Here is a 12,745-nt window from a genome sequence, read left to right as displayed (position 1 = left end):
GCCCCAAAATCATCTAAAATCCCTGAAATATCATTGGAAACAAAATCAGTGTTGAGCAGTGCAATTTTTTCTCCCCCCAATAACATATCTTTAGAACAAACATCGTTGTCAGATACATAGATGGTGCTGCATTCCTGAAGCAATTATGTTATTTGTTATCGGATCATCTCTGACGAATCGGCAATAAATATGGTAACCTGGTCCTAACCTTACCGCATGTTAGAAAATAATACAGATAAGAGAGAGTATAGGTATGAAGTATATTTCTGTGTCTTCACCCTCACCTACCTGTTTTTTCCCCCTGTTATACACATGTATGTAGTATTTGAATTTAGAGTAGAAGCTTCTGACGGAGGTAAAAATAACTATTTTTTTCTTTTCAATAGGGTTGCAACAAAGTTTTGCGGTGATTAGGAGAGAGGAAAGAAAGCAGGTAGGCGTGTTTGAATTTCTTCTTCCACTGGAGTGTGGACGGAATACTACGTTCTTGATCATAACGAGGTTAAAATAAATATTTCATAGAAAAATGGAGACTAATTTTCAAACATATACGCAGATTGAGCGTATTTAATGTAGGATTTTTCATACCAGGGATTCTTAACCTCTTGTGTTCCTCGGACAATATGTGGCAAAAAGAAGAAGGACAGGGATCTTCTTTCCCAAGAAGGTGGAGGTCAGGTGCCCCTTCACCGAGTGGGAGAAATAATTCGCGGACCAGAAAAAACAAAAGGAAAAATAATTTTTGCGGACCGGAAAAAATGGCGGAATGGCAAAAAATTGGTGAGAGAAATAATTTGCAGACCAGCACGAAACAGATCGATAAGAAAAAAATAATTTGCGGATCAGCAAAAATATAAATAAACGGGATAAATATATATATGATTTGCAGACTAGCGGAAAACTGATTTATACGAAACTTATTTGCCGACCAGCAGAATTTTACTGGTAAAGAAAATATGGACAGGAAATATAAATAAATAGGAGATATATATAATTTGCAGACTGGGTAGAAAACTAATTAATAAGAAAATAATTTGATGACCGGCAAGTGGCGTATGGGAGGTACAAATTGCGTACCGGCAGGAAATAAATATTTTGGAGAAATAAAATTTACAGACCACCAACACACTAATCAATAAGAAAAATAATTTGCAGACCATCAAAAAATGGGTGGGAGAAATAATTTGAACACTGGCAGTAAATAAATAAATGGAAGAAATAAGTTGAGAAAAAGACGGCTGAAATATTTTGCAGGCAAGCAATTAATTAATTAACAAGACAATTGATTTGCGGACCGGCAAAAAATAAATAAATGGAGGAAAAATAAGTTGGGACCAACATTCATTACGTTTTAAACTACGTAACGGCTACGTGACTTGGGCGAAATGTTTGCGGATCAGCAGGTTCTATATAAGACAGTGGCATTTCAAAAAAGGATCCCGCAAGATGTCGCTAATGGTCACGCGGGGAGTTTTCCAGAATGATTCTCGAGCGAACACGAAATAAACACCGCAATGACAATACACAAGCAACGAGTAACATTCAGGTGTGTCTTTAATTAAGCTAGAACATTATAACAGGCAAGAACAGATAATATCACAGCAACAAAATACATCTTATATATGTTATACATATTTTCCATACAATAAATTTCTTTTCAAATCTGATAATATTTATATATACACTGATAAATCTCCAATATTTCAGGAAAATAATACATCGGGACTATATATAATCATTTACCATAAATTTCTTTACAATATTTCATTTACAACAATATTTTCTCATAGATTATATGTATACATATATTTTATTGCATTAAAAGCTACAAAATAAGAAAAAACATGTGATATATCGACTTGTAATTTTGTGCTTTTTTTCATATTTCTCTCATTAAGCTTAAGGCATCATCGTCCGAAACGTTTAACGGATAATATTATCAGTTTGTTGACTCAGAAAATGAACTTAAATTAACCACGCAATAGTTATTTAACGATATCTTTCTAACTTTCGAAAAATTTTTCTCACTTTTTCATTTGTGCAGTGATATGAGTGACGGCCAATTTAAATATATGTACCTTTTCAATTTCAAATTTATTTAAAAATCAAATAAATGCGTATAAGAGAACACACAAAATGACTCTCTTTATCAATGTAAATGTTGTATATTGCTCGTGTTTGTGCTGTAATTACTATGTTGATGCTTATTCAAATTGTAGTTATTTTTTTCAATTTGTTGGTCGCGATGTCCTGGATCGGATGTCGATCGATATTAACGTACCATTCAAATACGCGGGCCAGAAAGGGAGTAACAACGCACGAAAACTAGAGGGCGTTGTGGTCCCCCACAATATTCAGAAGAACAACTTTTTAAAATGATCATTTTTTTTGTGGTGTTGCCTGGTGCTGACCCTCCACTCGTGGGTGCAGTAATGGGTACTGGCTGCCTTTGCAATAGTTTCTCTCTCTATGAGTCACAGATTCCACAAACAATATCAGTATTTGTTGACATTTATCATATCCTTTATAACAAATAACCTTAACAAGCCTTAAGCAGGCAACATTAACAAATTGAAGAAAATAACATTATTATTACCGTAAAAGTTAATCGTTCGGAGCGATCATTATGAAAATAAAAACAAAAGTATGTGTGTGAATAAAACGCGTGTGTTAAATATCCCACGCTGTTGAGAATGGCATGCAAATGTTGCAAAACGGTACAAATATCCAATCATTACACCGAACTCATCGTTTGGAAAATAGATGGCACGACTGAAAGGTTCATGCGCAACACTAGATACGCACTGAGACTGTTATCAAAACATCCACGCTTCCAGCACAACTCATTCGGTAGCAAATTGCCCATGATGGTACATCGAATATGAGCTCGGTTTGAAAGAAAGGTGTTTGAAAATGTTGCCATGTGCCGATTTCAGTAGCCTGAAGGCTTTTCTCTCGCATGGCAATGTCTATTGTCACATTACCACTTTAGAGTGCTGGACCAGCTTCAACAGCTAGAGCCATAAACCTCCTGACAGTGGTTATAAATACTGACTTGAACAGTAAGAAGTAAAAGTTTCTTCAGTATCATTCCTATATTTGTTCACGTGCCTGCGTGACACTATAGGCACGCCTACATCCTGCTTAGCCCTTGAATGACTCACTGAAATTTCATATCAATGTGTACAGATGCGACGAAATATTTCATTGTGAGCCCAGCAAAACGCAGTACACAGATATCCAACATGGGTGCGTGAATACCGGTCTACAGATTAGCGAGACTTGCGTCGTGCCTTTGAAACAGTGGCTCTCAAATTGTTGTCACTCGCGCCTCCCTTGCCCAATTCATGGTTCCTCTGTGGCTCCCGAGAATAGTTTGGTACATTGAACATTGAAGGACCGGACACACCCCGCTTCCCATCTCAGAGAGATATCGAAGCTTTCCCGGAGGATGGGTGTATCCATCTGGATGGGTACTAGAATAGTTTGGTACAAGGGTTCGTAAACTTTTTCAGCCGCGACCCAAAATCAAAGCCTCGGTCAACTTCTCGACCATCAGTTGGGCCACCATAATTATTATTATTACTGTTTTCAAATTCTTATCAAGTATTTATGATTAACAAAATGCTTAGTTTTGGAAATAAATGATTCCCCCAGTTCATGACGTTTTATCAAGTGGGGGGCAGCGGGACCTAAACCGAAGAGCCCGAATCAGGAGGAGAAGTGGGGGTGGTTCAAGTTATTGAAAGCTGTCGTGAATTCTAAAGCTATTACTTTCACAGATTTTCAAATTTTTTTCTTACTAATTTCCGATTATTTTTCATTCATTTTAGAATTACTTTTCGTTAGTTCTGGAATAATTTTTTATTAATTATGAAATTATGTTCTTCTTCTGGAATTATTTCTGATTCTCACCGTATCTGAATTACCATTAATGTTTATTCAATGAGTTCATAATTTTTACATCGATAATTTCCAGCATTCCCGTCCGTTCTGTAACAATGACATCTCATGTTGTGAATGTCGAACGCTCTGTAAATAAAACCATGGTTCAAGAATACTTCAAAATGGCTGCGTCCGACGGGGCCAGTCCTTCTAAATCTTTAAGACGCCTCTGAAATTAGTGGTGCAACAAATGGATTATAAGTAGAATCATACCCACCCATCTTGAGAGCCACTGTAGTAGATAATGAGTAAACATGCGTTACAAGTAGTGAAGTCTTTCCAGCCCTCGTATAAGCGCGTTTGGTGTTTTCCTTCCATATATAGGGTGGACACTATTGATCGCCCAATAATTACACACGCGATTCCTCATGGAAAGGCATTTTCAGTGTTTTGATTTGACCAATAATTATTTGGAATATTATATAACGTATAGTTATAACGCATTAAAAATTCATGACGTCACTTCCGAATCAATTTTGCCAAATTCACCGAACGTACACCAAACGTACAACTCGGCGTTTTCAAGCTGATAGCAATGCCATATCCCTGAGAATAACCAAGAAAAGTTTGATTACTGTAGACAAAGAGGAAAAAACTCAAAACTCTCAAACCTTTCCTTTATAAAATTCCACTTAACATTGGAAGTGAAAAAAGTTTCTGCATTTTGGCAAAAAGTTTTGATTCTAGAAAAAAAAAAATTTCCAATATTGATCTCGTTATTGTTAACGCTTCGGTGATCACGCTGTCGATATAGTGGGGCGAATTTATTGCGTAATAACAAGGTTAACACCATTCTACACGAAAAAGGAAAAGTGTCAATTCATGAAAGAAAATAACTGAACTTAACTCTAACGGGGTTGAATATTTTAATTCATTTTCGATTAGTTGCAACCCACTGCACGAAGAGCAATTTTTTTTTTCGGTGGGGGGGGGGGCGGGGGGTTTAGCGGGTAACTGACCGTTACCAAAGTGTCACCACAAAATTTTGAAACGTTATAATTCCTTAACCCCCTCGCGGACAAGCTGTTGGATATAAATTTGGATGATGTGTATAGGCAATAAATGTGGAAGCGTTGTTCTACGTTTAAAAAAGAAGAAGAAAGGGAAAGAGAGAACAAAAGAGGAAACATAAGGGTGTGGAGGAATAGTACAGAGATGATTGGATAAGAAAGTATTTGTACAGTGCCTTGTGTGTGTGTGTTTTCGTTCTCACAAACTTGCTGCGTAGTTTTTTTTTACTTGTTCTTTTTCTCAATTCTGTGTACTTTATACAATAGAAGGATTATAGTTCTGAGAAAGATACATTATGTGCGTATGGAAGAAATGCCGTAGAGAACGAGCGAAAAAAACGCGGAGGAAAGACGTCACAATCGTTATCTCAGTTTCTCGTTATGTTGATCGCTATGTCGTTGAGATATGACGATGCGCGCGCACGCACATCGAAACGCACAAACTTTGTTTCATAGGGTTACAATAAATGAGAAAAAAGAAGTTGAAGAAACAGTCGACTGGACTGAATTCATTTCACTGGCGTTTGGACGCAATAGTACGCCCTTGATCATAAAGTAGTTAATATCCATCCGATCAAAAAACGGATAACACTTTTCCGTATTATTTTTTCACAAGGAATAGCGTGTGTGACTATTGGGCGCTCTATAGTTACCACCCTGTAAATAAAACATGGAAATACATACTTCCGAATAACAATTGAAATCAAGATCTCTTTCGCCACCAAGTTATTATTACTGCATGAACGTTTTTGATGTATGATGATGATGTTATGACTAGAATTATTGAGATTGTAGCATCACAATTTACATGGAAGCTCTCCGTTGTGGTTTAGGAAATCAAAATGGCGGTTTATAGAGTGAGAGAGCTAGAATGAAAATAAAAGGCCTCGGAGACTAAAGTATGAAGGAAATAAATTCCATCGATTTATGTACATTAAAAAATGAAACGACAATTAGAGAGAAAGAGAGAGAGAGAGAGAGATAATAAAACACACAAAATAAATATACGCTTGACGAAAGAAAGCTATTAAAAGAAAGGAAAGGAATATTTCTTTTGTATTATAGGAGATGACATTCATTTAAGATTGTTTCGTCACTCTTGTAAACTCTTGAGACTTCAACTCAAGATTCATTGTTCTGGTTCTGTATGGCACAGAAACGCTCGAAATCGGAAGCTTCTTTCTCTAGGACTTCTAGCAGCGCTTGCGCAGATTTCCTCTCAACTGTAGGGTAAAGTAATAGAAAATTATCTTATATATATATATACACAGCTCAAATTGGCTATAGAGAAACTGCTAAATGTTTCATTTACTAAATAAAATCGTTATTTACATCTGGGGTGCACAACCTCTAGTCCGCGGGCCAAATGCTTACGAAAGGCGATCCGGCAGGGAAATAATTGCACTCAATACGATAAATGCCTAGGCTAATCATATTTCCTTCATGAAAGCACAGGACATCGAGAAGTGGTTATCAACAACTATCACCATAAAAATTGTCAAAGGTAAGTAAAGTTGTCAGTCTTAATCAAAACGAATTGTGAAAGGCTGGTGAAGTCCCCGATAATAGACAAGAAATTTCCAAAGGTAAGTAAAGCTGCAAATTACAGCCAAGAAATTTTCAAAGGTGGGTAAAGCCGTCAATTACAGCCCAAAAAGTTGTCAAACGTTAGTAAAATGGCAAATTATAGTAAACTAGTAAAATGGCTAATTATAGCCAAAAAATGTCAAAAGCTAGTAAAATGGCTAATTATAGCCAAAAAATGTCAAAAGCTAGTAAAATGGCTAATTATAGCCAAAAAATGTCAAAAGCTAGTAAAATGGCTAATTATAGCCAAAAAATGTCAAAAGCAAGAGAGTTGGCAATTGTAGCCAAATGGCAAAGACAAGAATAATCACCAATTGCAGCCTAGAAATTTTCAAGGGAAAGAAAAATCACTAGTTACAGCTTAGAAAACCCAAGAGCAAGTAAAAAAGTGAATTGCAGCAGAAAAAATTGTCGAAGAAAAGCAAAGCCACCAATTACAAAGAAAAAAATTTTCAAAAGCAAGTAAAATTGCAAATTACAGCCAAGAAATTTTCAAAGGCAAGTGAAGTTGCAAATCCCCCAAAAAAAAAATTAAATAAATAAAATAAAAAATAAATAATAATAAATATCAAAGGAGGGAAATAAAGTTGCATAAAATCACAGCCAAGAAATATTAAAGCCAAGTAAAATCACCAATTAAAGCCGAAAAAAAATTTCACCCAACATACACAAGTTTCTAGCCCACGATTGGCAGAATTATCACCCGAGGACTGAAAAGGTTGTGCACCCCCTTCTCTACACTATTAAAAAATTCTAACATAATAGTCTCTTAATTATTGAGCTATAAAAATGGATTTTGAAATCCTCATTGAAATGCTTCAGGTGAAAAAGAAGCTGGTAAAATACAAATGCCACTTTTAGTAGAAGCTACCCTTAAACTTAATCATCGGCTCGCAACCCCGTTAAAAAGTCTCGCCACAGAGAGCAACAGTCCTACAACGAAAAATCATTCAATCATAACACTTCACTCATAGTTTGAAAAACTGGTGGCAGATGGCAGCACTACACATAACAAGCATTACAGAGAAACAAAAAATCTTCACGTCAGGTTTCACTACACGCACATTCCCGCATGTACCGATTCGTTGTGGGTTCCGCGGGGGGTTGTGGGCGGGGTGCATGTGTGGTGTAGCAGTAGTAGGTAGGGCTCGTAGGTAGGGTAAAAAAGGGCTCGGGGATCCATGATGTTCTTAAGTCAGCCACCTCGTTGGGCAACTTGCCTGTTGTGGTGTTGTATTTGTATTTGTATTCACTTTTATTGTTATTCATGACCTAATAAAATATAGTTGATCCTCTCTTAGAGAGTGTTGCCCGGGTTCCTTCTACCCCAGTAGAATCCAGACTACCTGGCCTAATGTGGCAGAAAGGAAGAGATAATGAGGGCGGGCCAGATAACAGAAAAGCCGCATAGGCCGGAGTTCTATAAAAATACTCACGTCCTATCCCCACCATATAATCAAAAACTTAATTTTAACACCAAAAACCTCTTATCCCCCCCCCCCCCCCCCAGCGTCAAAGGTGGAATCGACTGATTCAATGTATATATGAATTGACATCATCATCGTGTCCCCCCAGCAATAATGAACGTGCCCCCCCCAGACTTCCAAGTCTATCTCCGCCTATGCATTTATTATGCTATTTTGCGCCTGCGAATAGTCCATCTTACTATATCTTATGTAAAATGAAAATTAACGCATTTCTCTGTAACGTAAAATTTGGCGACAGCTAAGAGGATTTGGCGCCGTCATGGCGCGAAGAGACTAGTCGACACTCTACTGTGCTGTAATTGACGAAGTTGAAACTGGATCTCTTCGGAGAGGTATTTCTCCAGAGAAATATGACTGTATTTACATGGACGAAAATGAACAAGGATAATAGTGAATAACCTTTCGTAAGTCTGCCCTGAAGTCTCTGGTTTTCTTTCTTCAAGTACTGGATAGTAGAGTCTTGTTTCTTCAGCTGCGGAAAGATAAAATCACATTTATGTAGTGCTTACGTGTGATATTCAAAATGCAAAATTTTCCGAATTATTTTCCCCTTGTTTTCATGTGAATTTTATAGCGAAATGTTCAAAAATTGATTGATGCGTTTTCTTTTGCCGATACAGAATTGACAAGCATATTTATTTCAGAAGTGTGTAATTATTTAATAATATTCTGATAATATACAACCTCTGACAATAAAGTTCGGTGAATAGTCCTGTAACATTAACGTAGATGAAATGTTAACGAAAGTTACCTTACTGTCCTTCGAAATAGTCACCTCCCATTACTATGCACCGCTGAGATCTCCTATACATGTCCTGGAAACTTTGCAAGAAGTCTTGTTTTGGGATGGAGTTCAAAAGCCTCGTCACGTTTCGTTTGATGTCCGGAATATAGTCAAGTCCCTTTCCTTTCAAAGCGAGTTTGAGTCGTGGGAATAGGAAGAAGTCTGCTGGATTGAGATCTGGAGAGTATGGTGGATGTTCAATTTGAACCACCCCCTTTTTTGCCAGTAACTGTTTGACGATATGGGCTGTGTGAGGGCGAGCATTGTCGTGAACGAGAAACCATGAACCTTGTTGTGCGTACTGAGGTCGTACCCTGCGTAGACGTTTCATGAAACGGGTCAAAATTTCAATGTACCTTGCAGCATTCATCGTCACCAGACACCAGGACTCATCCTCAGTGATCTTTTGTTCGTTCATTTTCCTGTTCTCAGTTAAGAACCAACGCACTAAACAAGCACTTTGTAAAACAAGTCTTTCACGGAACACAAACGACGCTCAACTGAACAACGGTGGCGGCAGATGGTCAACACCTGCCGCTACGCATGTGCAGCGTTTTGCTTCGCCAGTGTTGCCAGATCGGCCGTTCTGACTTCATTCATCGAACTTTATTGTCAGAGGTTGTAGGAATGTTTCGAGGATCTAAAGAATATTCTGATAAACCTTAACTGGCGTTGTGAAAATCCTGTGCGTAACTGGCGTCGTGGGGTCATTTCGATCCCAGCAAGTATTAATGCATTTTAAAAATCAACAAAGGAAATTTCCATTAAAAGCAATGGGTTTTTTACATGTGACTTCATTCATCTATCAATTAATTCACTAAATAATTTTTAAATTTTATGTAATTATTTTCACAAAAATTTCCTTTTATTACGACACACATTCGAAAGAAATGGAGGGAAATACGACTTTTGAGGTTTTTTTTAAATTATTTATATTAAATTTTTTTCTACGCAATTTTCATGATTAAAAACTGAACAGATATGATTAAAATATACCCAGAAAATAGAATTTGCAAATTAAAATAATACTTACTATATTTTCACAAGCACCAAAATTATCCTTATTCGAAGTCGGTAACACAGTGCTTGCAAACAACACTATGGAATATTGATCACACAGATCTTACCTACAATTTACTAACAACACTATCCTCATGCTCACCTCGGATGCCCGATGTTTCACAACTACTTTTAAACCGTTATCGAGAAAATTGGCGCTCTTCCGAGACGGCATTTCGAACTCAACACTACGGCCGTCAGACAAAAAAATGTCTTACGCAAATGGTGAGGTGGGGTCATTATGACCCCCACGGAAATTCTGACGAAAGAAATAACAGAAAGAAGAAACAGAAAAACCTGATAAATTTTTCAAGAACGTGTAAAAAACCTGCTTGAAAGATACTGATAATAGGATGCACCGGATGCATGCCTTTCCAATGGAAGTGGCATGTTGAATAATGCATGGGGTCAAAATGATCCACCACGCCAGTTGAGGGATAATATAGGAATGTTTCACGGATCCAAAGTATATTCTGATAACATGGGAACGTTTCACGAATCCAAAGAATTTACTTATAACATGGGAACGTTTCACGGATCTAAGGAATATTCTGATAATATCGTAATGTTTTACGAATCCAAAGAATATTCTGATAATATAGGAACGTTTCAGGAATCCAAAGAATATTCTGATAACATAAGAACGTTTCACGAATCCAAAGAATATTCAGAAAACATGGGAACGTTTCACGAATCCAAAGAATATTCTGATAATATATGTTTTATATTCAGGAGTGGCTTGGAAAAATAATCTCATTTTTTTGGCACCCCATGCTGCCGCACGGGTCTCATGAACCAAAAGCCGCTCCTATTTGAATTGTGTGTATTCATTCCCATCCATTCTTCTGTATTTGACAATATAACTCTTCAGTTCAATGAAATTCAACAATTATACAAAAAAAAGATGAATTATTCTACTTCAATACACCTAATACATTCTTCTATAATTTTACTTAGATCATAAATTCAATAATATGGATTCGTTTAAAAAGTAAAGCTGCATTACATGACTGACGTGAACTTTACCGAAATCTCTCTCTCTCTCTCTCTATTATTTTCTGATACAAAAAAGAAGGAATCTTCATTCATTGTAAATAAGAATCATGAATACTCCTCTAGTGATGGAACCCTTCATCACGAGAATCAAGTAATTAAATTCTTGTAATGAAGATAAAATGTCGTCAAGCAAAAATAATAATTTATTACTGCTGCTTATTAATTATTTAATTTATAATAATTATATATTATTTCCCAATGTATTTCCACCGTTCACAAAAAAGACTTGGAACTATACGGCAAAAATATCTAAAGTGCGGCCTAATCAAGTTTCCAAAGATAGCGCACAAAAATGGGGAGTGAAGCACGTTTTGGTAGGCCCTCAACGAATTGAGATCGTCATTGACTAAGTGAGGACTATGGTGATGCAGGATCATCTCGAATCAGGATCAGAGAACTTTCAGACAAGGCGAGCATCAGCGTTGAATCCGTTCATTCCATTTTTGCTGACGATTTGGTCTTTAGGAGATACATACGAAGTCATGCTGACCATCTTCTTTTGACTCCAGTGGCAAGGTTTATTACGAATACACGCCGCTAGGCACAACCATCACCAAGCAGTGCTACCAAGTGATTCTGCTTCGAAATTGGCAGCTCCATCACAATTAACACAGTAGCGAGGTTCCAGTTTTTCCTGCCATTTGGCTAAAAACGAAATTGCGACGGTGCTCACTTTTACACTTCCGCACTCATCGGCTGTCTGCAGGCGACTCGCAGCTTCTGTAGGTAAGAAAAAATTCAAGCATGTGCACTAGCCCTCAACTGGGGCTATTGCTCAACATGCCACTCCCTTGAGAAAGAAATGCATCCGGTGCACATCCTGTTATCAGTACCTTTCAAGCAGGTTGTTTATACGTTCTTGACAAATTTATGAGGTTGTTCTATTTCATCTTTCCGTTATTTCATTCGTCAAAGTATCCATGGGGTTCATAATGACCCCACCTCACCATTTGCGTAAGGCATTTTTTGTCTGACGGCTGGAGTGCTCAGATTAATATGGCGTATCGGAAGAGCGTCAGTTTTCTCGATAACGGTTTAGAAGTAATGGTGAAACATCGGACATCCGAGGTGAGCATGAGGATAGTGTTGTTAGTGAATTGTAGGCAAGATCTGTGTGATCAATATTTCATAGTGTTGTTTGCAGTTACTGTGTTACCGACTTAGAATAAGGCTAATTTTGGTGCTTGTGAAAATATAGTAAGTATTAGAAATAGGATTTGAAAATTTCTGGTATATTTTCTGGGTATATTTTAACCATATCTGTTCAGTTTTTAAATTATTAAAAAAAATGCCAAAAGTCTTATTTCCCTCCATTTCTTTCGAATGTGTGCCTTAATGAAAGAAAATTTTAAGAAAATAATTGCAGAAATTTGGAAAGTTATTTAGTGAACTAATTGACAGATGAATGAAGTCACGTATAAAAAAACCCATTGCTTTTATGAAGACTCTTTTTGTTGATTTTTGAAATGCATTAATACTTGCTGGGGTCAATGTGACCCCACGATGCCAGTTAAGCACAGAATAGGATTGGGTACAGGGCTAGGATTGCCTACATGCGTGCGCCAAACCACGCTTCCCTCACTTCCTTCGTCCACGCAAGAAAAAATTACGGTCGGATATTTTTCGAACAAAAACCACGTATGAAGTTCAATTTCGTATATAAAACACGTTCACTATGAGTTTTTATGTATTATTACCAGGTTGTGCAGTCGCAGAACTTCTTGCTGGAGTCTAGTAAGGCAGGTGACTTGCGTTTGATAAGCTTCTAAACTTTTTTGTCTCCTGATTGCAAGAAAAATAATAAAATATATCGCTTA

General features: G+C 37.1%; 1 protein-coding gene across 3 annotated transcripts in view; it reads right to left on the bottom strand.

The window, feature by feature from the left end:
• Nucleotides 1–1,536: 1,536 nt before the first annotated feature.
• The window catches only part of LOC149063786 (uncharacterized), a 471,413-nt gene continuing 460,204 nt past the window's right edge, over nucleotides 1,537–12,745 (bottom strand). For all 3 annotated transcript variants that reach the window (XM_089255609.1, XM_089255608.1, XM_089255607.1), the window contains 3 exons: nucleotides 12,626–12,710; nucleotides 8,429–8,501; nucleotides 1,537–6,178 (listed from right to left, as the gene is read on the bottom strand). In XM_089255609.1, coding sequence (XP_089111735.1) covers nucleotides 6,078–6,178; nucleotides 8,429–8,501; nucleotides 12,626–12,710 — 259 coding nt within the window. In that variant the 3' untranslated portion in view covers nucleotides 1,537–6,077. The remainder of the gene's footprint in view (nucleotides 6,179–8,428; nucleotides 8,502–12,625; nucleotides 12,711–12,745) is intronic.

This window comes from Pholcus phalangioides, unplaced genomic scaffold (assembly GCF_987345545.1).
Source record: "Pholcus phalangioides strain wild (caught in Gottingen) unplaced genomic scaffold, Ppha-v1.0 ptg000043l_1, whole genome shotgun sequence".
Lineage (NCBI taxonomy): Eukaryota > Metazoa > Arthropoda > Arachnida > Araneae > Pholcidae > Pholcus > Pholcus phalangioides.
This window is presented reverse-complemented; position numbering and strand designations above follow the sequence as displayed.